The sequence below is a fragment of the Pseudomyrmex gracilis genome, unplaced genomic scaffold, assembly GCF_002006095.1.
Source record: "Pseudomyrmex gracilis isolate BER0280 unplaced genomic scaffold, ASM200609v1 scaffold_70, whole genome shotgun sequence".
In the NCBI taxonomy this organism is placed as follows: domain Eukaryota; kingdom Metazoa; phylum Arthropoda; class Insecta; order Hymenoptera; family Formicidae; genus Pseudomyrmex; species Pseudomyrmex gracilis.
Window position 1 is genome coordinate 51,814 of NW_018020654.1, and position 27,271 is coordinate 79,084.

A 27,271-nucleotide genomic window follows, 5' to 3' on the forward strand; every position below is an offset into this window, starting at 1 on the left:
ATAATCGGTTTAATGAACAAACCGAGGGAAGAAGTCGCGATTTATTGCGGGAGAGATCGCGGTTTGATTTCACAGAGAAGCGCGCAATTGTAAATTTTACATCACACATTTTAAAATAATATTCTTATCACAAACGCAACACTTTTATGAGACAAAAGTACACAAAGCGTGTGTAATGATTCGCAATATAGTTAATATTCATTGAAACGTGGAAAGTAAAATATTGAAATTGTATTTTACCAGGTACGGTGGTGCGGAAACGCTCAGCGGATGAGGCGCCTGCAACCTTCTTGGCGTCTCGAATCCGGGGTTAAAGGGCACGAAGGCTGGATTTTGCGCGGGAGCGTTGTGAAAACCTGGCCTTCGCTTTCGATGAGGAGTCACGACGTAAGCTTCCGGAGGTGGTATCGGTATTTCTTCCGGTTTTCTTTTACCGGGTTCTAGACCTAACGCCAGTCGCGCTATGTGTCTCTTCCTCTCGTCAGTTTCGTCAAGAGATTCTCGCCTCTCGAATATTTGCTTTTCAGACCTGCAAACGTCAAATAATCTTTAGACCTGCAAGGATCAGGAATCTTCTGATTTCTATTGTAGTGCTTTCGGACGCGCAGACCAGGTCATTTTATTCTTCATCATATTACGACATTCTGTTTCGTTGTTTTGTGGCGATCTTGTTGCGACATTAATCTTGTATCTTGCATACATGCGACACTTTTCTCATTTACATTTACACTTACGATACACACACACGCACACACACACACACACACACGCACACACACTTGTTATCGTGGCGAGATCAGTTTCTATCCTTACATCTACACATTCTTTCCTTTCGGCACTTTTTCTTCCGACCTTCGCGTCACGTCTGATTGCATAAGTCGAACGAACTGTCGCAAGGGCGTGCCGCTTTACTTCTATTCACACAATTCAATTTAACGACACTACCTTTAGATTTTACAACGTTCGTTTATTATGATTTACAATTATTTACGATTTTCCCTTCCGTAAACTCACGATTCTTTACGATTTTTCTCTTTTACAATCTGCCGATGTGTATTCTTTAGACCCTCCCGCACGTCTGCTTTTTTTTTACGACTCGAACCCCTGACTGAAAGCAAATGACTAATGACATTTATTAATTAAAAGTATATTTTAAAAATTCTTAAAACATATTGGAAAATTGTTATGATTAATTCACATATCTAATAATTATGTCTTTAATAAATGTCCGGATTCATATATATAAACTGAACAAATTTTCTGATATACAGTCAATTTTTCGAACTATTAGAAGATTTGATCCACAACACCGCCAACACTTGATTCACGTGCAAATTTTTGTGTTGATTCGTTGTTAGTAGTCATAAAAAATCTTTTCAATCGCAATATCACGTTCTTATATTCATCTCTTTTTTTCACGTAATTTTTCCGTAAACAAGAAAATTAGTTTTACTCATCTGTAACAAGACTAACCCATGTATATCGTGCGAGCCTTCGCTAGTGATGGAGGCGCCGGAATTGAGACTCAGATTAACAGGGTCAGAGCTATCCCTTCTTCTGGGCGGTTCCGTGCTGCTTTCCCTATTATCTGCAACAAGACCTTCGCCTTCCATACCTTCCACATCGACTTCCGCTTCCTCCTCGCAGCCTTCCGTTTTAATAAGGACCGAGCAACAGTCCGCGGGATTATTGGACTGTCTGAAAGACACCAAGTCCTATTTTATCTTGACAACATTTAACAGAAATAACTTATCCTTGTTTGTATTTCTTTATTTTGTATTGAGAGAAACACAAATCAAAAATATCCCAATGTTATTTACATTTTCTTTAGTAAATAATATGATAGTCACATTAATAACTGCGTTGGCTCTATTGTCAATTTTTTAATTTTCTTTCAATTAATTTTATTGAGCCGTTGTCGAAATTTTAATTTATTTACAATTGTGAAATAGAAGATAATTCGAAAATATCACTTTTATTTTACATAAATTTTTATACACGCATAATACTTTTACTAACCTGCTGTCGTACTGGGATTCATAACTCGAGCTCTCTTGGCTTTCCGATGGCTGTGGAGTTGGTATTCTTTCCGGGTCAGAGGTACTGTGAGGCTGATTTGGCTCAAACATTTCTGACTTGATTTGAAGAAGTTCAAAAAGCTCCTTTAACGGTGTGAGTTCCGTCGACTAGATAGAACACAAAATTTGTGTTTATTTTAACAACTTTCTTATTATTTGTTTTCGTGTCTAGAAGAAAAATGTAAATTTCCTAGAGTTGTTAAGTTCATATCACGCTAACGTTGCGAACGTGGATCGGAATGTAGTCAATCAAGACGAAGCTGCCTCACTTTTGCTTATTATTAACTGTTTTTCATTAATTCGTAAAGTTATGTGCCAAAAATCGTACCGGTATCAGAGCTTCTCCGTTATAAAGGAACTCCAACAAATGATTCAATTGAGTCTTTCGGACGCCGGATAAATGAACCACATGGTCCAGGGCGGGATTCCGAAGTAGACTAGCTAATAGGGGACTGGCTGCTGCCAAAACGACACGATGAGCCTTCACGATGGATCCATCGTCGCACGCTAGGGTCACGTCCACGTGACGGTCCCCGCTGTACCAGGCCCCGACCTCTGCGGCCAGGGTCGCTGGATGTTTTCCGTAATGAAGTGTCAGGAGACCGTCAGTATACATCGTCTGAAACATAAGATTAGAAAAATTATAAGTTATGTTAGTTTTTAAAAACAAAGAGTATAACAAATTATCAGAGATTTTGTAAAATTTTCACAGTCATTCATCAATTTACATCATTCATGAGAATACAAATAAAGAAAAAGAACAGCTTCGTTGCGCGCAAACTTCGTCGTAAAACGCGACCATGTCTCTCGATAGTCAAAGAAAAAAACACACAAATGTCAACAACAAAAATTGTATGTTACACATTTCAAATTAAATGACTTTTTATTAATCTGTAACACAATCTTAATGAAACGAGTGTCAATTATCAAAAGTGTCGGTATTTTCACAGCGCGAATCATACTCTACAAATTTAGAATATTAGTAGAATAAGCCGCTTTGTGGATTTAAAAGAACGTATTAAAAGAATTTATTACACGCGTCCTTAACCCAGTAAATGATCTCGTCGCCTTGCGTGTGTGTTAGAGAGACAACTTCGTTACTTTAATTTCCTCATTTCCTTCTGTCGTGTCTTGGCTCTCTTAGAAATAGCGGAAGACACATCACTGATGTGTCACGTGTTTTCTACGTTTCTCCTTTATCATCCTTTAACATCTACGCAGTTCTCAGTTGATCACGTCGAACGTGTTTCATGGTTCGCGTATTATTTCAGTAGTTCCTCTATCGCGCGTATTTACTTCTTGTTTTGAAACAAATATTTAACATCTATATTCAGTTTCGAAAACTTGAACGTGTCTTTTGGTTTTTACACAAACATACTTTCATAAACCGAGTGTGATTGTTGCACAACAAATGTTACATCTTCTTGACAATCAACCAAAAAAAAAAAAAAAAAACGTTAGCGATTTATAAAACAGAAGCACAGTTTATATAAAATCTTTCCGATTTAATTATAAAACAAAGATTTTTGAAATCAAGCGCTCTTTGATCAGATAATCTTACGTATCTCTTTTTGTGGCGCAAAAAGTAAAAAAAAATTGTGCTTTAATATTTCCTTATTTACCTCGTTTCTATATGTAATTAGTTCTTATTTCAGACATAACTCTGATATGAATTCTTATAATAAAAACTTTTTGCACACCATATAAAATAACGCATTAATTTTAAAACGGACAAAAACTTTCCATCTATTTACGTGTTCGAGAAATAGGCAAGTAATGACGCGTGAACATGATCCAAGAGAGCATCTCGTACATACTCGCTGCCGTGACCTTCAATCGATAGTCCGGTCAAATTCGAAAGGAAAGACCTTGGGTAAGAGTCACGAAGAAGATGCTGCGGATCCGACGTGGAATTTTAAATCGTCGAAAGTAGCGCGACGCGGTCAGAATCGATGTTAAATATTCACGGTAGCAGTTCACGGATAGATCACCACCGTCTATTTATTCTTAGATAATATCTCATCTTTTATTAAAAATTCCTTTCACATTAGATGTCACGGCGCGTTTCTCGTTACGCAACCGGAAAATTTACATCCGCTTGTTATTCATGCCTGCTTACATAAGAAAATTCATATTCTTGAAAATCTTTTGTGCAAAATAAGCAACACGGCGTTTCGCACACGTGTCTCTTTCTTTCTCGTTTAATTATCTTGCATTAACGTACGAAGCCGAGTCGGCTAAACAATAAGAGAAATATGATTTAAAAAAAAAGAGAGAGAGAGAGAGAGAATAATAGAATTCACTTCTTCTTTTCTTTTGATTTCGAGGAAAGTAACGAGTCAAACGAGAAAGAAAGTCGGCATGTGAGCGTCATATTGTTCTCTCGCTCGGTTAGGTGCACCGTGACAGACAATGATTAACGATAGGAATCGCAAGAACCGATTTAAAGCGATCTACTACAAATAAAGCGGATGAGGCGAGTAAAAAGGCTATGACGCAGCAGCAGTCGGCGCTCTAAATAAGGGAATCTGTTGCTGGGACTTGAAACATCGTCTTCGCATCGACATTACTATCACCGGCGGTGCTTACTACTGGAAATGCCAGCATGTGCCGATTGAAGTTCAGGGTCAGTCCTTATACTGGCCAGCCGGCCAGCTGGATTACGTTCGCGCTTATGCGTTCGCATTTTTCTTTCTTCTTCTATTTAGGCCTTGAAGAGTTGTCGGACAGGGTCCGCGTGTTACCACGAACGTAACAAACGACCGGACGAAGTATTACCTATGCGGATAAGTCGAGAAATGTGTAAGTATATGTGTGTGTGTGTAACACACCAATGGTACACCAACGTGCGATCATAATAATTCAGAAACAAAAATCGGTACATGTTATTTCGTCGAGTTCGGATTCCGAACGCTGCGAGCATACGAAATTAACTCTCTCACACGTGAAAGGATTCTTTTCGCATACTAAAAAAAAGTGAGAATTATGGGAAACCGAACTTATCGAAATTCTGTAGGTTTCTTTCAATCTCCTCTCAATAAACACATTTGGCGTTTCTGCACATTGAGATTATTGACCACAATCGAATTTCTCTGATACGTAAAGTCGTTTTATATCGATTGCAAGAGATTTAAATCGCACGCATCAAATTGTCGCGAGGTGCAAGAATCGCAATTGCGACGATCGCAATGCTACTTGCAATCGACTTGCTTGCGCGCTTAATAGCGAAACAAATTTAAAAAGTTCCTTCATACTTTGAAACAAGAATCGAAGTTTACACTTTTACCGACTAAGCCGCGTCTTTTTCCCGCTGCTGTGCTGTTCCCTGCTGTGTTCGGAACTAACTTTCGACTGTACAACCGCAATGCCCGATGTCGGTAAATACTTGGGCCACACTACTGTCTCAGACAAAAAGCCAAAAGACATCTTAAAGATGTCTAAAGACGTTTTCATGTCATCTTTCAGAGACATTCTGGTCTGATGTGTTGTCCGGGATATCCCTTCGGTGATATTCGCGCAAAATGCCGAAGAGAAACTTCAATGGGAAACGCAATGCGAAACTTGTTACTGTTAAACTCTCATTTTATGAAATATAAAACGGACATTCGGAGAGATTTATTTAACGTCTTGTATGTTGTACACACAATAACAAAAGTGTAAAAAAACAGCAAACAACGTGAAATATTTAAACTAAATATTTGAACTGCCTCGAAAGGCAGTTCAAAGGCTGGAAGGTTTTTTATTTTTTAATTTTAATATTTAAACTACACGACTGAGATTATAAAAATGTTGCGTTCACATAAAATGTTGATCAAAACTGACACATCTCAGATCGCTTCGGCGATCGTTCTGTAACCTGTTTCTCGAAATCTGAAGCGCGTGACGCAAATGTATCTCATATAAAAATCGCTTTTTTAACTCTCAGTTTTCTTTTTGTTACACCGAAAGTCTGTCATCTGTTGGATTTCGTCATCGTTCTCTGACGAATCGTCGTTATTTGAATTTAACATGCTGGCGGTGACGAAAAATAATATCGCAGTGCGGTAAAACCGCTGTCGGTGACAACCGCTTCTGAGGTCAAAACTTGAGATAAGAAGAGAAAGTAAACCGATAAATTCACGAATTTTACTGTGCAAGAGATCGACCGGCATCGCCGCCGCTCTCCGCTCTTATCGTCGGCTCTACGTGCGTGTGTGTGTGTGTGTGTAAAGAAACTCGCGTATGCGATTCGCAATACACGCGTGTGCGTTACGGATGTGTGTACTTTCATCTAGGCAATGCGCACGCGTGCGCGCATACAAACGCGCGAGGCGACGATGCGCGGTACCACGTACATGTACAAGCGAGCATTATAATCTCCTATCCGGATGACGGACGTTACGATCTACCATTGAATCGAACAATGGCGAAACTGGGTTACGCAAATGTCGAGGCTGGAAATTAAAGCGCGAGACACCGAGGAGGGTTTATGCCGACCGGAGAGAGGGAGAATTCGCGTCGCGGCCGAGCGATGAAAAAGATCGCGCACCGTTGAAAAACGCTACGCTTAATCGTAGGAAACGAGCGGTTCGTTAAACCCCGGGTTGCGCAAGGTAATTTTTCGAACTTTTGTGTGCCTTCACTTTTGTGTTGCCGCACGCGTACAACGCGGAGATAACAAAATGTTTTTTTTTTGTTTGATTTTTTTTTTTTTTTAGAGAAATTGTCAGTTTTGTCAATTGTCGGATTTGCTCGAAAAATTAGATATCGCGACAACTTGCTGATTTGAAAATGAAACGAGCTTGAGCGTCGACCAGCGCCGAGGATTGAGCAATGTGGAAAAGGACAAAGAGGGAAAGAGAGAGAGAGAGAGAAAGAGAAAGAGAATGTCATTACCTGTAACAGGGGGCCCAGGCGCGTTTCCGCTCTCTTTTTTGTGAGCCGAATTACGTTTCGCCAGTCTGACTGAGACTATAATTCGCGGTCTCATTGTACTCTCGCGTACATACTCGGATCATCAGTACATCCACTCGTATGGAACAATGAAACGATATCCCGTGGAAAAGCAACTCCAACAGAAAGAGCGCGGTTCGAACTGGTTACCGAAGTGAAGTTTTTCGAAGTCATTGAAGCGATCGGAAGCAGCTACATCGGTATTTCACGATACATTAAAGACGAGGACGAAAACAAAACAAAAATACCGCGGTTTGAGAAGCATTCCCGTGCTCTTCTCTATGTGAAGAGAATTCTGACGGGTGTGCCAGAAAAAAATAAAGATACGAGTTTTCGGAGGTCAGTAACGCGCACGTTTATTAGACAATAAAGATTTCTTTCTTTCTTTCTCTCATTCATAATGTTTGTCCGCTCTTTCATCGAATCGTTTAGCGCGAACTGCGGGGCGAGTTTAAACGTCTATTTTCGACGCGGACGAGTTTTTCTTTGATTCCGCCGGCATTTCGATTTCGAGATCGCGTTTACGTTTCCGTTGTCCAAAAATAACTTCGTGGTTCGCTGACTTCCCCTATAATTTGCCGCCGCACATTGTGTTTCGCGCGCGTTTCGAGAAACGCGCGAGAACGAGCCGGGCGCTTTATGGGGGAGGAGCGGAGGAGGGGGCAGGGTTGTGACACCCCGTGAAACCGCGCGCGGTGGTGACTCACACCTTTCCTCCGATTTCGAATTCGCCATTTTCCACCTGGTCTCTCACGCTCTCTCTCTCTCTCTTTCTCTCTCTCTCTCTATCTCTCTCTCTCTCTCTCTGTCTTGCGCGTCGCTTCGTCGACTGTGACGTTGCTCTCTCCGACATCCTCTTCTCCTCTGAAAGAACGCTCGGCTCTCCTTCCTCGTTTCTAAAAACGTTTCTTCGTACGTTTTCTATCTTTTTCGCAACTCGGCGAGGTATCGGGTGAACAACGCGTTACTGACACGGGAAGAAGAGAGAGGTGTGTTCTCTCAAGTAGAGGAACATGCTGACAGTTGTAGAAATTTTTATACGCCTGGAGATTTTTGCTTTTTTTTTTTTTTTTATTATTAAAACAGAAAGAGATAATACAATTTACTCGTGACCGACAACGCGTTTGGGTTTGGATCGTGTTTTTTAAATCTAAACCTTGCTTGTATCAAACACAAGACTCGCATCGCTTTATCAACGCCCTTCTGACGCGAAGTGTTCTCCTGATTAAGACGCGGAACTTGCGTCCGTGATTCGGACTAGCCGACCGACCGATCGGTCGGTGCGTAAAGCGGGTGCCAAAAATAGCAACGCGGTCAGATCGGGCGGTGGACTTGTTTTTCACACGGGTGAGCGACAAAAGTTCCCCCGCGTCTTGATCGGCGGCACTCGTTGCCGCCGCCGCCGCCACTGCCGCCGTCGTCGTCGCCGCCGTCGAGTCACCGGATACATTTCGTTCAAGGCCAGAAAGTAAAAAGCCTTTTCAGCTGCACTTACGTACCGAGCTAGCCGAGTAGAGCTCTAACTGGTACGCGAGAGCGCGCACACACCACGTCCGCGTCAGGTACACGCGATGCACGCGATACACACAAACGGCGCGCGGCCTTGTGTGTGTACGTTTGTATGCGTTCTCTGCATTCGTGCGCAATGCATGTGTGAGTACGCGTGTGCATGCGAGCGCGAAGGCGTCCCTCCCTGTCTCTCTCTCTTTCTCTCTCTCTCTCTCTATCTATCTATCTCTATCTCCCTCGTCTCCCCCGAAGCGAGTCCGCGAAGCGGCTAGTTACATGATCCATTCATTATATAAGAACAATCGCCTCCTCTAATAGACACGCTCCATCATTGTGAATCTGAAGGGCACGCTCGGTATGCGCGTGCGCCGTGCTCTTCTGCGTATTTCCAGTGCTTCGCGAGACGGTTGAAGCATGCGTCGGGCACGACGGTTGTTAAAACCAAAATCGACGAAATCGTCAAGGTCGAGGCAAGATCGTGGGAATAAATTCTCTTGTTCGATTTACCTCTTGTCTGTCGATCGCGAAAGTCGACCGAAGAAATGGCGCGAGGCGTTTTTTTGCGCGACGTATAATCGACTAAAAATAATTTGTTTTGCACATAAGAAAATAAAAAAAAAAAAACATATATATGTATGTATATGAGTTGTGTCGTATCGATATAATGAGAATACGCGCTACTTTATAAATATTTATAAATTATCAAAAAATATTGATCGCGTGGAACGTTTTGAAACGAATTTCATCGAAAAACTTGAACTAAGCTAATCAGACAGAGATTTTACGACGCGAGCAAATTAATTAACTTCTCTTCGTTGACTTCGTGAAATACCGTTTGTTCTTTTACGTCGATTCTGCATGGCGCCCATCGTATCACACACGCGCGCCAATATTACATGCATGTGTGTACGAGATCGTGTTGCGTGCGTTTATGTATGAATCGGCCTTTATGCCTCGAGCGTCTTCACATCGCGTTCTCTTATGTAACACACGATTGCTTTTCTCTCTCTCTCTCTCTCTCTCTCTCTCTCCCTCTTTCAAACGGTCGACGTTGCCTCTTATGCCGTGTAACGCAAAAGGCACAACTCTTGTCCTGCGTCCGATCCCCGAGATCGCTGCCGTCGAGATATACTCACGGCCGGCTCACACTCTCACACACATTTGGTCTCTTTCAAAGGTAATTTAAATACCGACGTGTAACATTTCGTTTGTAACTTTTATCACGTGAATATCTGTGAAGAACGCTCGAACGCTTGCTTTCTCGACGGATATATCGCATTAGATGTAAAGATTGTATTTTTTCGTGCGCTCGCTCATTTTTACCATCGTAAAAATGTGTGCGCGTAACGTCTTCTTAACCAACATTACATTTCGTTTATGTCATATTTCGCAGTTGTGTCGCTTTTTCTCTCGTAAAAAAATTTTTTGCCGAAGATTTAAACGTGGACATAAATGAATTACAGCAGTAAAGTTTCGAGACCGTTGTGAATAAGTATGTAAATGATTTTTTTTTTGCACACGTCTGAAATCCGAAACTCTCACCGAAAAATTATACCGAATTATACTATGTATAGTTTCGCTGTCTTCTTTCTTTTGTTTTTTGTCTCTCTCTCTTTCTCTCGCACACACTTTTGCTGAGATGTCAGCGATAAGGCTCGCTTTCGTCGCGACGAATCTGCGACTTTTGCACGTCGGGAAAGAGTACACGCGGCGTTTAGTACGCCGACGACGATGATGATGACGCCGCCGCTTCGCTAGCTAAGGTTACATAAATCGCGCCGTAAAACGAGTAATTTGATTACGTGTAAGGACTACGATATGCAGGTAAAACCGCTTCTACTAACTGCGCAAATTACCGGATAAGCGCGGGCGCTCGCGTTCTCACAAATTGTAATTACCATCCCGAGCGTGCTTTCGTTCGTCCCACGACGTTCTTACTTACTGTTGTAGTGTGTATGTGTGTGTGTGTATATATATATATATATATGTATTGAAGTTACTATAAAAACTTACATTATTCTCGGAAGGTATTCATATATTCTCGATGCGCGAAATACATAGCAACGATAATCCTCCTGCTTTTGCTCTCTCGCCTTTCGGAAAAAAAAAAAAGAACGCGAGTCACTCTCTCGCGTTTTATTATAGAACCGTCGCTTCGCAGGGCGCGCGCGTGTTTCGCACGTTTTTTTCTTTTTTCTCGCGTATCACGCAACGAGATTTCCTTCTGTTCCTTATATCTCATCTCCACTGCTCTCTCAAAGAAAAAGAAAAACCAAGGGATATATTTCTCGCTAGATTTACTCGGAGATGATGATTTATTTAATTTGCAAACGCGAAAAGAAAATCCATCTTTAAGGCGAGATTGTGCGTCTGATATTTTCTTTCGCACAGAAAATTTGACTTTTTTTTTTTTTTTTTTTAATCTTGTTTCAAAGCGTGTCATTCTCGCGCAGGACGCGATCGCAGACGCGGGTAATATGGTAATATGAGAATGACGCGGCGAGTCGCACGCTGGAGATTCGGATATGCGTTCAATGTCAGAGAGCGGACTCTCGTCACGATCCGACTGCAGCGGCCTTTTACTGCGCAGCTCTCTCGGCAGATGCACACGCGCCGCCGCGCCTGGACATCTATATGGTCGGTCGATGGATTAGTCATCCGCGCGCGCGGCGATCCGACCGTGTTTGAGAATGCGCGCGATCGCGAGACAGAAAGAGAGAGAGAGAGAATCATTAAAAACAGATGACCTTTCGCTACCTAAGAAGAAGATCCACATATCCCACCCACACACGATCCAGCCGTCGTCGGGTGCGTACTTCGAGGGGAGACACGCGTGCATGCGTGCGTGTTACGCAAGAATGACTCGATGTCTCTCTTCGCGCATATATTCCTTCCTCTCTCCGCGTATCTCTCCGTCCCATTTCGTTCCAATCGCTCGTTCCGTTTCCTCTTTCTGTCAATTCTTCCTTTTTTTTGCCCCCTTTTGTTCTTTTCTTCTTTGTGGTTCCGCATCGAGCAACGTTTGCTCCGAATTTCGAGATATTTTACAATTGCAACTCGGATTTCCACGGTGAAAATCTCGCATTTTTACGGAATCAATGACAATTCTTGTTTTTAGTAAGATTCGATCACAATTATGCGTTTTCTTCAATTTGGTTTTTTTTTTTTTTTACGTAAAGTTTAACAGAAGTAACGAATATACAAAAGAAAGAAATCACAGGCAAGTATCTCTTGAGAAAATAAATGTGTAAATGTTGTGCTATTACCGATACGTATGAATTATATACTTGTCATATATCATACATATCTTTCTCGAGACATCTGTGCGCTCTACCGGATGCATATCATTACAAGGAGAGAACGAGCATGGGCTTATATAAGATCTTCTGTCATATTTACTGTTAACTTGCAAGCATCGTCATTAACTCGACAGTCAAAGTGACTTTTAATGTGCGCGCACGGGGTAAGGGGGAGAGAGACTGCAAAAAGGCCGCGTCAAAGTGGAAGTCGTCGCGGAAGATGCAGATGAATTTTTTTTTTTTGTTTCGTTGCTCCGCTACACGAACGCGAGGCAACTTCTCACGCTGCATTTGTACGTTTCCTCGCCCCGGGAACGCCTCGCCGATGTATTTTAATACAGTCAAGATCGCCGCTTTTGGCGCGTGGCCTTGCCGTCGCGTGTAAGTGAGTCAGGCGGAAACGAGGAATGTCGAGCGAAGATCGTTTCGCGGCAAGCTAACTCTCTCGCTCTCTTTGCAATTTTGCGATTTTATGCTAATAACGTCGTTTCTTGCAAAAAAAAGAAAAAAAAATAAAAACGAAAAACAAAAAAAAACTGCGACTCGCATGCGAGCCAACAAGTGGCCGTTGAAACCGACCGTTTATTAAATGAAACAGAAATACGAGAAACGCCGGAAGATTTTTTTCTCAGAAGAAGGAAAATTTTTTTTTCTCGACGGAGGACGCAATTAATATTTATAGAAACGCGCACACCCGTTTGTCTGTTTTTTTCTTCTTTTTTTTGCGTGAGAAATGAAAAAATAAACATCTCGTGTGCACTCGCAACGATTTCGCAACGCCATCGATTCCGCCGGCGATCGCGGGGTAGTATTCTGCTCGTCATCGCAAGAAGCACGACTTAGAGAACACACACTTGTGTAGAATTCAATATGATCGTTTTATCGCGATAGCCATCGCACTTTAATCGTAACGTGACTTTTATCATACATGGCTGATCAGACGATTCTATCGTGATGGCAGCCTTGAATAATTATTCCCATTTCCATCGTTGCCCCGGTGTTTGCTCCTTCCTCTCTCCTCACGCCACATTCGCGTTGCTCGTTTCCGTTCACAGTTCTTCTGGAAAAGAATGCAACACAAATCGACGCGCTATTGTCGCAAATAAAAATAAAAAATAAAAAAAAACAAAATCAAAACCGAAATAGACCGACGTAGAATATGTACATTGTTCGTTTCCTGTTTTTTTTTCACTTCTTTTTTTTATGGAATTGATAATTTCTCTCTCGCAACGCACGCGCGTAAAAAAACAATTACGTTTCTCACTTCGCGCGAACGAAGGTAACTTCCGTCAGCTTTTATAAAGCTGTTGCATAAGTGAAGGTGAGAAAAGTGAGCACGTCTGTTACAGAGACGCGTCACCCGCCACACCCGACGTCGCTCTTTGCAATCTTTTATTTATTTATTTTTTTTTTTAATTGCGCGCAGATTTAACTTGACGGATTACATATCACATTACGCATAATTAAACCGAAGGAACGTTCAAACGCAGTTAGAATATTAACAGCGTGTCAATTATGTATCAGCGAGATATTATCATCTTCCCCCATTTACATCGTGTTATGTCGAAGAAATCCCGGATGTAATGTCACGTATATTATATATATATTACGTGACGTATATTATATATATTTGCGCTCTCGCGTGCGCGGCACACATCCCTCATTTTCAGCGCGCACGGGAGATCTTTCTCGCAACTCCGAAGAAAACTTACAATCTCGTTTTCGTCGGAATTGCTTCCTCCGGTGTCACAAAATATCTTTTGAAAAATTGTTTTGTTCGTACAAAATAAAAAAAAAAAACTTGTCTTCAGATTTTGTTCATTTTTCCTTACAAAAAAAAAAAAAAAAAAAAAAAAAAAAACAATTTCAATTGCGGCGTAAAAAAGTTTGCTACCGGCAAAACAACGCGCGGCGTGCCACTGGAACGGTATGCCACACGATACCTTTATGCCTGTCCACATCGCGGGCTGGACACTTACGTAATCGCAATGATCTCACATTGTGGGTGGAGACTTGTCGCTAACGCGCACTCCGCTCACGAGAGAATACGCGTCAGCCGAAAGCGTATACCGTGTCTGAAAACAAAAAAAATGCTTACTCTTTTGTGCCTTTTCACAATGAGAGAACAATACGCGACTACAATTGCGCGTCCAAAAAAACCACGAAATTTCGAATAAGAAAAAAAGATCACCTCAACAGAGAGTCGCTCGAAATCGAACAATTCCCTCGAGAATCGAGAACAACCGTTCGAATTCGTGAATCGATTGCGATTATATCATTGTGCGACAAGTACGCGCTTCTTCTCCGTTTTCTTCGATTGTAGAAAAATTAAGTTTCGCACTTTCGACACAATTTTTAAATATAACAACGAGAGAGTTAACGTTTGAAAGCACAATACGTTACGAGAGTAACAAGTCTCATAAAACTGTCGAATGCGCTGAGGTACAGTTTTAAGTATATCGGAATATATACGCAATTCGATATATGGCTGCGACATGTGCCTAGGACGTTGTGACCTAGAGTTACCATAACAAAGTAGATGATAAAAATGTTGGCATAAATAATTGCACATGAAATTTTCTATGTAACGTAGAAAGATTCAAGATTTTATGTTAATTATCGTTTGTCGCATTTTGCATTGAGTATAAGATACCTCACGTAGTGACTTTTACAAAATCTTCATTTAAAATTAAAACCACATACACTCAATCTTAAAAAGATAATAACACACATTAATGTTAATACACATATCGATACGTAAAGAAACAAAAGATAGTTGAAAGAATTCATTTTAATTTTTTTTTTTTTTTTTTTTTTAATATTCAAACGTAGAAGAGATCGCACAATGCAATATCTTTTGTTGCGCCACGTGCTCGCGATGTGTGATATTAAACTTTAATTTTCAAAATTATTGAAAAAGTACAAAATTACAAAATTTTCAAAATTAAAGAGGTTTAAATAAACCTCAGTGGCCAAGAACATTTTTAATCGAGCGATCATAATGTTGTATTTAGTTTTGCATTCAATTTATTGTTTATTGCATTCTATTGAAACGCAAATGCAATTTAAAATATGAAAATGTGTCAATATCGCTACCGTAGTCTAGTCGCATGTGCATAAAGAGTGCAGAAACGATATTTAAAAATACAAAACAACAGATTATATTTTTAAATATTATAAAGTACGCCTGTGTGTGTTAAGTTGATGTACATAAATTTTTTTTTTTTTTTTCAAGGATGTCGTGCGCTCGCACACAAAAAGTAAACTTTTTTTTTGACCGTAAAAAATGTCTTTTGCAATAACCTTATGAGATAAGTGCCTTTTTATCAGCGCGTCAAAAACGAGACGAAATTCATTTATTCGGCTCGTCCGTTTCGTGACGTGCGCCGTAACAAGCTCCGGTGATGATTAGCATGTCACAAGAGAGAAGAGAGAGACGACGATTGCGAGAGATCGCGTTTGAGAGTAACAATGGCGAAGGAGAAATTACGTCGGCGGTTGTTGTAGGGGGTATGCGAGAGCGGTCGCGGAGAGAATGTAAGCGGGGCAGCAAACGTAAGCAAGAAAGTACGCCTCCACGCGGATGTGCGGGTGAAAACGTGCGCGAGGAAGTCAGGAAACCGAGGACGCATTACCGGCGACAAAGGAGTCATTTTTGTTTCATAATTTGTACGCGCGCGGATTTGCGTCATAAAGCGTGGAAAACAAAAATTTCTCTTTCAAACTCCGACGATGAGAAAGAACGAAAGTTGACAGTTTTCATTTTGTTCCTGTGCTTAACATTTCGAAACGCTTTTTTTCCGAGATTGAAAGAAAAAACAGTACACACTTTGATATCGAGAACGAGAGAGAAAGAGAGAGAGAGAGAGAACATACAAAAGCTGCGCGATGTGTATCCAAATTACAGTAAGACTTGCAGTTACGACTGCGCGGAATATCTCTGCACACACACACACACACACAGTAATATTCGTCACATAATTAAATGCTTTTTTTATACTTCGAGATTACCTCGAATATTATCGTAATTGTAAATTTCGATAAACAGCTATTACAAATTGCAACTTAGCGGGTAATAACACGGTTAATCGCTCGCCCTAATTGAAGCACTGATTGCACAATCCCGGGGGAAGGGTGGGGGAGAGAATATATATATTTATTACGCGAAGCGGAAACGTGGTTAAATTATGTTAGAACGACAAAAACCCAGCTCGCACACAGACGAACGAAACACGTGTTTCGATTGTATTTCGTTCGATTGTTCGTATTTTTCATTAAAAATTCGCACGCGCAACAGAAACGTCCCGGTGCAGCTGCTTGTCACTCTCTTCTCTTTGGATTCGGCCTATCAATTTTATCATCGATAGTGTCAAAATGTCGCACGTTACGCGCGTTTTCACATGATTTCTTCATTAACCGGCAAAAAAAAAACAACACGTCAATCGTTGTTCGAATATTCATGCGTTGGCAACGAGGAGATAATCGGGGAACAACAAAATATATCTATACGTATCGTGACGCGCGATAGAGACAGAGGAGCGCGCGCGCGCGCGCATGTAGATTTGTGACCCCACGCGTGAACTCTTTTTCCCCCCCGGTCCAAAATTAGGACACTTTCACTGTCACACGACGAAAGAGCCGAGACCCCTCGACCAGACATATTTCATCCGCGATACACAATAACAGGGACGTACAACATTTAAGCGCAAGTCGTTACCTCGAGATTACAGTCCTCGAAGCGCGCTCCCCGTCGCACATCTGCACACATGCACAATGAGGCGAATAATAATAATAATTTTTGGAAGAAAATTGTGCGGTCTACGTATTCCCCCGCATTGTGTTCTCTTTCTATCAGATCATGTTTTTTTTGCAATTCACTTACATTCGACACCCGCACGAAAAAGCTTCACAAATGTGATGTTGTTTGTGTAGTTAAATGTTGTACAATTAAATGTAAATTTGCGCAAAAATTCGAGATATTTCCAGCAATTGTTCGACACTCTTGAAACTTCGAGACTAAAATAATGCGGCAACGTTTGTTTTCTCGGTCGGAAGAAAGTCCGACCGCGAGAGCTAATCGAAAACGCACAGAACGCGAGAAGAAAAGTGTGACAGTTATTGGAAATCTCGTTGCGCAGGTCGGCATTCTACATGTTTGTGAAACGAAAGCAAAATAACGCGTTACACCGCGATACTTCATCTAATTGACGCGCGAGTCGAGAAAATTAAGTTTCGGCGGCGCTATCGTAAACGCGGAACATGCGCTCGTTCAAAAAAAAAAAAAAAAAAAATTCTTCGCGCGGCCGTAACCGCGACGCGCGGTTTACGAACGCGCCGTAAGTAATAAGGTGTTTATTTTCTTAAAGACGCGAGCATCTTTTTCAGCGTCTTCTTTGAGCGATGCTCATTTAAAAAGACGTCGATTCGCTCGCTCATTTCCGGCTCGTCCACGCTGAAACTATTACGAGCGGTACGGCGGATCTTGATTGAGAGGGGCTCCTCGCGTCTAGACAAGTGCCCCTTACACGCGCGATTTTCTCCGATATTTTACCGCGGTTTGTATTAATACATTAATCTACATTTTTATCGTGGTTTTTACATTTTTTTTTTTTTTTACAAATAGTTTCACGTGTCAAAGTGTTCAAAGTTCGTTTTAATTGTCGGCGCTCAATAATATCGAGCTCGTGTTAAAAAAAACTCTATACTCCTTGCAAAACAGAAGCCGCGAAAGAGACGAGAGAAAGCACGGTCGAGAGAAATTTTTTCACCCGTTAGATATCCATATCGAGCGCTGACTGCGGGGTCCGTGAAACTCCCCTCCTCCCTCTTCGCTACCGTTTCTTCAATAATACAATCCTTTTTTCTTGCGTCGCGTATGAGCACGTTACACGGAGGCGTGTAACAGGCAGACAAGCGACGGCGGGCGAAAGAACGAGCGAGAGAGCGAGCGAGTCCCGAAGGGGCCTCGAGAGTGTATGGCGTTGCGGGGCCCGCGATAGATGAAAGTGAAAGGAAAGAGGTAGAAAGGGTTGGCGGAGGTAGGTAGGTAGGTAGGTACCCTACCTCTCCTCGGAGCCGCTGTTACTTGCGCTGTTACTCGCGGTATATACTCGGACCCCGCGACCGCGGGGGCCCCCGGAGATTTACAATCGCCACGAGCCCAGAACAGGCCCAGAAATACCACCAGGCCGACAATCGCCGGCTGTGTGTGTACTTGCGACATGTGTGTGTGTGTGTACGAGTGTGTGCATGATATGCGCGCTCTACACACACACACGCGCGCGCGCGTGCGTACGTACATACGTGCGTATCCGCGATACGCGCGGATCGCATCGCGGCTTTTCTGCGGGCAAGAGCGGCGAGGGACGATTATGTTTTCTCGTGAACGCTCCCGCGTGGGCGCGAGCCGGGGCTCTCTCGTCGCGCGATTCCGCCCGGCTTTACGATAATTTTCTGCTGCGCCTAACCGCACGCGGCGCGGCCACAAGCGCGTTCTCGAATTCCGGCCTGTGTAAAATTGTGTAATATTTCGGGCGGCCGAAAGTTTCGCGCGCGTTATACTGTAAGTAACGCGCGGATCTATGTGAAATGTCTGATCTACGGGCGATTAAATCGCGCCCGGTAAAGTTACGATATCTTGCTGTAATTTTCGTTCCTCGCATTGTCATGTAACGCGTCGCGGACGTGAAAACAAAGGGGAAAAAAAAAAACTACTTTGAGAAACGCCTGCGACACATTTGGTATTTAAATTACAGAATAACGAAGTAAAACAGCCGATTTTGAAATGTCAGACTATGTGTGTGTATGTGTGTACGACAGTACACACATCGAAAGGCAACAATGAACTATAGGTAGTTCGAAATCAATTTAAATAGAAATTCGAGCGACAATAGTTCTACGTAGAACGAATAATCTTGAAAATCTAAGAGAAAGAGTAAAGTGTAACAAAAATGTTTTTTTTAGATTATTTGATAACCTCTGATCGCGTCGCGATGTGGTACGGATTAAATAAAATTTTTTTTCTTGACTCACCGATGTTTTTGTTTTTCTCAAACGTAGCACGGCATTGATTAGATGCACCGCGGATCTGGTTGCGCCGCCGCCTCGTTACATTTCTCTTGCGCTCGCACGCAACAGGTTTTGATATAATCACAATATTTGGAACGAGATTGATACTTGTGATCAATCGATCTCTAATCTAATTTCCGAAACGTGTGATTGGAAAAATAAGCGAGTACACGAAAATAAATAATTTTGCCTTCTCTCGATTTTTCTCAAATGCGAACTGATCTGGGATTGGTGAAAGAAACAAAATGAACACGCAACCTTGATTTTAAAGCGAGTGAAATAACTTGACCATTACGTTTCTCTCTTACAGACACACAGTAAGAAGCGATAAGAAAACAAGAAAGCAAAATTGCAACTTACTTAGTAGAATCATTATTGTTGCACTATTGTTTCAATTTGTGTAGCTGTTTTAATGAAAACGACAATTTTCAAGGTTTTTTTTTACCTAGATTAACGAGAGTGATTATTCACGCAGCAAACGAGTTCAAAAAAAAAAAAAAAAAAAAAAGAGAAAACGTGAGATCTTTAGTAAGCGCGTGAAGAGCGTAACGCTTTCGAAGTTCTTTTGTGGTTCTTCGAGAAGCGCAACATACGAGTACGAACGAGCGTCGCATTTCGTGCGGCCGACGGAAATTTCATCGCCCGTTATAATCGTACCTGCCAATTGGGAAACGATCCGGTTCAAGTGAAAGTGTACGCGGCGAACGAAACATTTTCGCCTAATGTCCTGAATCGTCGAAGTCACGCTTTTCGCAGCGAGCTGATCTAGCTGTTTGCCGAGAAATGGCGAGTTCTCAACTTCTCTGGCAAATCAATACGATACAATGTAAAAAAAAAAAAAGAGAGAAAATATAAAAATGAACAAAAAACAAAAAATACCTTAACTTCGCGAACCTCGACGACCTTTGTATTCAAGATTCAAGGTGAATTTTCTCTTAAGCACGTGTAATATACGTAACAAAAAAAAGGAGAAGCTCATTTCAAAGATATTTGAATTGCAAATCTAACTTACGATTGTAAATTATGTTAAACCGCAGATCAGTTTTCCAGCTATCACACGCGTTAATTCCCCGCATGCATTCCTCGAACGTTCGAGAAAATTTCTAAATTCCGAACAATCGGAAAAAATCTAAATTAAAAACCTTAATTGACAATTATTACGCGTGAAAAATCTGTTATATTTGATTTTGACATTATATGCGCGCGCGTGTGTGTGTGTGACGCGTATTGATTTTAACGCACTTTGATTCAGCGATAATGAGCGCTTAATGAGACGCCCAATTAAATACCATTCAGTGCGTCGGCAAACGCATAACTAGCCGACCGGCACGGTTTCGATTTTTCGCGGTTAATTTCGTTATTGCACTCGCGACACAACGATACGATTAATCGAGTGAGCGTTTTATTTGTTCTTCAATAACTATTAAGACCGGTAATAAGCGTGCGATAATGCGAACAAGTTTTAAAATTCATTTTGTGTTTCCCAAAAACGATGAATAATCATTCGCGATTAGTCATCTACGTCCCAACAAACCAAAAAGAATAGACCAACAAGCGAATTCTTTAGTTACGCGGTATTTTCGACGACAAATGTTCTCTCCACGACAAATGTTCGCTCATTTGTCTCTCCTGAGACAGAATCCTACCGTATTTTCCGGATGCTATCGGAAAAGTCTTTCCGAAGACAGCCACGCGCTCGTGTTCGTCGCATTTGCACGTGCTAACGAACTCGTGACACTTTCGCATTCAATTCTAAATTTCGTTCGCACACACGCAGCACGTAGGAATACAAGTTTTATCTGTGAGCAAAGGTTTTTTTCTTCCTTTTCTTTCGAACCGCGCGAGTTCACACTCGTGACTTTGTACGAGGCTGTTTTACGGCTAACCGCTGCGTATTACACACGTACTGGATCGAATACGTCCCTACTGAGAGAGAGAGAAAGAGAGAGAGAGAGAGAGAGAGAGAGAAAAAAAAGACAGAGAGAGACACACAGAGACTCGGCGGATTCGAGATAAAGTATCGTCCTTCGTATCTACCACGTCATAACCGCACCCGCATTAGGTCGATATCACGCTGACACCCGAGCACGTCAGTGCTGAATGATCGCGAATTGATTATCTGTGTGGTGAATTTTTTTCCGGAAAAAAAAAAAATTCGCAGAGAGAATCCTGAAAACCAGATCGGATAAATCGCGAATTTTCCGAACCATTCGCGAGTAACTTCGTTAACAAAAACAGCAAAAAAACATCCCCTTCGAACTTATTCTTTGCAGAACGCTTTAATTACATAGAATTGGTTTTTTCTGCATTGCATTTTCAAGAAGAGAACGATTTCGCTAACTTGTCCATGAAACAATACGATTTGGTGGGAGGAGAACAACACAAATGGATTCGCAGGCTGAAGATTTTTTACCGTTCGTCTGATTGATCGCATCATTGCGAATAAAAGAGAAATAGAGAGAGAGAGAGAGAAAGAGAGAAAGAGAAACCGTCGCGCGCGAGGAACGGAAATAAGAACTTCCTTTCGCGCGGCGCGAGAAACGCACGCGCGGATTCCCACGGTGCGAGATAAGACAGACGGGAGATAAAGAGAGGCCGCAAGGAGAGATGTGAAGGGAAGAGGAAAAAAAAGGAGGAAAAGGATGACGGGAAGAGAAAGGACGGAAGGAGGGAAGGAGGAGAACACGTGAGCACAGAACCTACGGCGGAGAGGGAGAGAGGAAGAGAGAGAGAGAGAGAGAGAGAGAGAGAGAAAGAGAGAGAGATGGAAGCAGAGCTCGGCGAGGACAATGTGGGAAAAGAGGAAGCTAATCAGTAGCGGAAGTACGCTCTGGCGAGGCCCGAGGCCTTGAGAAGACACAGTCGGCCGCATAGCTTTTAGCTCTCTTAATTGCAACTTTATTTAACCGCGCCGTTTGGCCAATCCCGAGACTTCGCACGCCGGCGAAGAGCGTGTCTTAATAAGCGTCTTATCGCGAACACACGAAGAAGACGAAGTGTCCTGAGAAAGAGAACGAACGCGTTACGAACCGTGAAAGAAGAGGCTCGATGCGGCGAGAATGCGACTAAAGAAAGGTGCGATTTTTTTCCTTCAACTATTTTTCTCTCGCTCACGATGACCGATAACTGTGCAAATTTCAAACGTTGCGTTTAAGCTTCGATGTAAACGCGTTGTATTTTCACAATGAAATGTTAATTATGTACATCTTTTTATATTTTTTTTTTACATGATAAAATATTCGCGCTGAGAATAAAGCGCATTTGTGGTGTGAAGAAAATATTTTGTTCTCACCTCTCGGCTATTTCCGTGCAAAATCTTATACTCTAGGCGGTGTAACGATAAATAATTTAAATTTATCACAGTCGAAAGAGAGAGAGAGAGAGAGAGGGAGGGAGAAAGAGAAAGACCGCGGACTGCACGAGCGCGTTTGAAGCCTTGTTTGTTTTGAAAACGTGAAAGTCAATATTGCAACTGATAAGACGAAGTTCACGAATATCCAATTAATACTGAGTATGTACATTAGATATCTCGTTATCTCTCGCAATATTCTACGTTTAATGACATCGCGGCGCGATAATAGAGAATTCTCAATACAGTCATTGATGATAGTATAACGATAACGCCACGTGCTTCAGCATTTTTTTCGACAGACTGACAAAAATCCTTCGATCGATTCGTTCGAAAACAACTTTTCTTCAAAGGAAAAACAACAAACAAATAAAATGTTTTGTTATTAATTAAAACGTTCCCCGTATATCAACGACAACTTATAGTCGCGAAAAAAAAAATAATACGGCTAATTGACGTTAATTGACATTCAATCGATCGTTGAATTTTTATCGGGTGTCGATCGATTGATATCGATGCGAATTATTGTAGAAGTGTTACATCGTACGATGATATCGTAGATTGCAGAATCGCGCGTTATCGCGTTGATTAATTGCAACAATCTCGCGTAATCCGCTTCTGCTTCTCTCGCCGTTTGATTATTTTTATGAAAAACTTCGAGAAAATTCCGAGCGTCAAATAGATCGAAATAAACAACCAATTGTAATTAATAAGAGAAAAACTACACTTGCTCAACTCAATTATCGCAAAAAAAATTGAGAGATTTCTGTTACGAAAAAACCCGTTTTCTCTCCAAGTAAATGTTGTGCAACTTTGGCGCACCGCGTATCGATCCTCGGTAAGTGTGTTCAATGATTTTAAGCAAGGTGATGACGGAATATATATTCAAAGGCGAGAATAACAGTCGTTAAATGGTTGCGGCCGCACGTTAAGTGACGCGGTCGTAAATCTCAGGTGTGACTAGATTCCTCAATGCATAAGTTAGTTTCAAAAACTGGCCGGTCAAATTTATTCGTGAAATGAAATGTGAATGACTTCGTATCGAACTAATTGATTAACATAAAACAATGCTTTCTCAAAACAAAATTTGCGCCAAACGCTTGATTGACCAATTCGATGTGTGTGTGTTATCAAATGTAAAATCAAGAAATTCCACTCGTCGCAGAAAACTTTTTTCCAATTTGCATGTGTAAACAAGACATCAAGTTGAAAAAAGTGGTTTTGTTATTTTGTTTTTATTATACTAAACTACAGACAAGGTAATATTTAAAAAACAAGCACGAGAGTCACAAAAGTTAAATTGTGCGAAACATAAATTAACATATTAAATTATTAAAATATTATCACAAAGATAAAAGCGTATTTTATTATTATTGCAGCAGTTGAACTCTCTCTACGAAATCTTACTTTCGCACTTGAGAACGTGTCTCTCTAGTTTTGCTAAAGACGATTTTAATTGACGGAGTCGGTGATTAAATCTCACACAATTTTCTCAAAACTGAAACTTTTGTGAGTCACGAATGAATCTATGAAAATTCATTTGTGATTCACAAAAGAAAACAAAGAAAATATTTGCCTCAGCTGCCGGTTACATCAATTAAACTCACGCGACGCGATTACGTGCTTTGTTGTGCTGAAAAACGAATAACGTACGTATATATGTAGACAACGATGTGGAACTATATATGTGCAACAAAAAACCGCAGAAAACCCGGAATTTTAACTGTTAATTTACCTTTCGGAGTCGCGAACGGTGATGTTTGTTTTGCATATTTGCGTTTACGCGCGCGCGTACGCGCGTTGGTGCACACTCTGTACGGATCTCCGCGGTCTCCGTTGGTATAAGAACGCGCCTTTACGATCCCTCGTCTGAGAGATAATGACAAGATGAATGCGAAATGGCGAACGCAAAGGCACCTTTCGATAGGCGACCTTGACTGGAGATCGCTTTTTCTCTCCGATTCGTCATTCCCGCGCCATTGATGACCACATTGGTCTCGCGCGAGAGGAGCGGCTGCTCGTTGTTTTTTTTTTTTTTTTTTTTTTTTTTTTTTTTTTTTTTTTTAAAAAAAAAAAAAAAACGGTTACACAACAACGCATATCCCGACCGTGTGGTACTGAACTTGAATTATTATACGCTTAGAAGAAAAAAATTTGTTTTTTACCTTCCTTCGTCTTCTCGAGACTCGGTTTACGCTCGGCTTATTACGCCAGAGAGACGCGTTACGTGGGTTTCGTTCAATGTGCGCTTTTTTCCCGGCGTCTTTTATTTTTCACCGCACAATGCGACGGAATTAGAAATTGTTAAAGAAAGCGTGTAGTTCACAACGTTCATTGAGACTGAGTTTTTATCAGAAACAACATTATTTTATCAATATTTTTCAATTTTTCTGACATGAGTCAGTGACTCTGTTGTAATTTAGTGAAATCAAAAATTTGATTTGTGTATGAACCATGTTACAACGTAAATATGATAAAGTATAGAACAACAATAAAGACGCAACAATAACGATAGGTGAGATCTTATTTCTGATTAGATCTGTGTTTTCTCCAAACTCCGAAAAAAAAAAAAATATATATATTAGGTCTACCGGAAAGTTCTGTCCGTTTTTGGAATAAAACAAAATACAAATTTTTTTTAATTTTTCAAAAATGGGATATACAAATTGCCCTCACGCTGGCAAGAAATCATTGATAATAATGGCAATTATATTATTTAATACAGTTTATTGACGGTAAGAAAAATTTGTACTTTGTTTTATTCCAAAAACGGACAGAACTTTCCGGTAGACCTAATATATAATAATTTATTATCACGTTTTTTTCCCCTTTTTTTCCTCCGAAAGACAGCCGATGCACACGCACACAGTCTCACAGATGATAAATATGAATAAGTTCGCGAAAGCGAGATTCACGTTAAAAAAAAAAAAAAAAAAAAAATTCGCTGGCGGAAAACTTTATCGACTTCAGAGCGCGGTTATTGTTCACAAGCTTGGTATTGTCTAGGCGGAATCTCTCAAACGGAAACAGGGACATTTTTTTTAACGGATAATAACTATGTCGTTTGCGCCGTGGCCCTGCCAATCTCATATTTTCCCAGCACGGTCTGCCGCAATCCGTCTACCTGTCTTTCGTGGCACGTATCAGGCCTCGCCACTTTGGTTTTTGTCACCAATTATGTCGCCACGTTAATTTACACCGGTCTTGCATCCAGTCGCGTGGAAGTGTTTTTTTTTTTTTTTTTTTTTTTTTTTAATATTTTTTCGGTCAATTCACCACCGAAACACAATTACCTCATTATCCGCTCTTAGTTTCTCCGTTTCGCGGCGATACCTTCGGCACACATTTCGGGGAGTTTCGCGGACTTGTTTTACTTCATGTATCGGCAAAGTTTCGCTCTCACGAACGAGCGAGTAAGCTCGTTGTGTTCTAGACGAGAAATTTATGCATGTGCGAAAAAAAACCCTAACGAAAGCAAAACACTTAGCGAAATCATTATTGTCGCATGTGTATACTTATTTTACGTATTCGCGCGATTAGTGACGGTGGGCGATTGTCGGTGTCACAGATCGATACCTGTATCTTTTCACTTTGTGCTATCATATCCGTAAAAGTGATCGCAAACATTTTCCATCGCTTAAGTCAACATTGCATCATCGATCATCCTTTAAACCTACTCGAGCACGACCGATCGGACACACGCGAACGACTGGCACACTTACTGTCGAAATATCGTGTCAGCTCGCAATGATAAAACGATCGAATATCTCGAAGCTATTCAATCGGTGTGACGGAGACTAATTTAATTTTCTTAATTGCTCTCTTCTCGTTATTTCATTTGTAATGTTTTATGAGTCGGAGTAAATAGAAATAGTTTTACATACTTTGCATACGAAAATATTTACCTGTTGCTGTATATGATATGAACATTTCTAATCTCTCTCTCTTTCTCTCTCTCTCTCTCTCTCTCTCTCTCTCTCTCTCTCTTTCTTGTTTTCATCGGATCTCGCTAAAAAAAGATCTGACATATTTAATGTGTTATGAAAGAAAAAAAAAAAACAAAATGCGTCACTCATCGCCGCAAACACGTTAATCTCTCAATCGTTTTTCGCGAGATACAATTTATTCGGATCTGATCGAGCCGACATCGCGTAATCAACCGAGAAAAGCTCCAGCGTTCGCGCGCCGCGAACTCCGTTTCGATCGCCGTTGAATGCAGATTCCGAAGAAGGGAAGGACGCGTACTGTTATATAATACCGAATCGGATTCACACCTGCAAGTTACGCAGACGTCTTGCTTCTCTCACCTTGCGCTTTTTCTGCTACTGCTGCTGATGCGATGCTTGCTCCGCAATGTGAGATCGGCGACAGTATCCAGGATGAGCGACGACGATATATCCTTCGGGACTATCTCGCGGAGTCACGTCGATGTATCCTGCTTGGGTGCCGGCGACGACGGGTAAAATCGACGCTGCGTGACGTACATTGATAATATTTCGCGGCATGGATCACCACTGATCACACTAATCGGCGAACAAATCGGTTATCAAACGTACGTCTCACGAGAACCCGCGAAAACAAAAATATAACCGATCGCGAAACATCAATTCCGCGGAATTCGAGAGATATCGTCGGGATAATCTCAATCCCCAAAGCACTTGGGTATCACTTCACACCACGGCGAACCTTTGTGTTTCACTTTGACGCTTCTTCGCGCCGTTTCTTCGCGCCTCTTTCTCTCTCTCTCTCTCTCTTGTTTTCTCTCTTTCTCGCACACTTGGCTTCTCGCTCAGCGAAAATGAAAAATCTCGATCGACAGCCGGGCGTTTCGAGTGCTGTCGAGGTGTGTGGATGGGGATTTTATTGTTCCCTCGTGACTATTCGCGGTTGTCAGCTGTTTTTCCCGATCTGATCCTCTTCATTAGCGCGCCTTCGTTTTCGCTAAGCTTATTCTTCCGCGCAGCGCACGATGATCACACACGTGGGTTTCTTCCTCGCACGCACTCACGCGCACTCACGTATATACGGTGTCGTGT

At 41.5% G+C, this 27,271-nt stretch overlaps 1 protein-coding gene across 2 annotated transcripts in view; it reads right to left on the minus strand.

The window, feature by feature from the left end:
* Window positions 1–27,271, minus strand: part of LOC109854587 (transcription factor Ken 2) — a 33,876-nt gene that overhangs the window by 3,518 nt on the left and 3,087 nt on the right. The window contains exons 1-5 of one of the 2 annotated variants that reach the window (XM_020427823.1): window positions 26,543–27,271; window positions 2,407–2,697; window positions 2,020–2,186; window positions 1,474–1,698; window positions 241–529 (exon numbers count right to left, since the gene is read on the minus strand). The exon at window positions 26,543–27,271 is cut by the window's right edge and continues 3,087 nt beyond it. In XM_020427823.1, the coding sequence (XP_020283412.1) occupies window positions 241–529; window positions 1,474–1,698; window positions 2,020–2,186; window positions 2,407–2,694 (969 nt within the window). In that variant the 5' untranslated portion in view covers window positions 2,695–2,697; window positions 26,543–27,271. Of the gene's footprint in view, window positions 1–240; window positions 530–1,473; window positions 1,699–2,019; window positions 2,187–2,406; window positions 2,698–3,115; window positions 3,433–26,542 lie in introns of those variants that run through there. The other variant, XM_020427824.1, reaches the window with a different exon arrangement.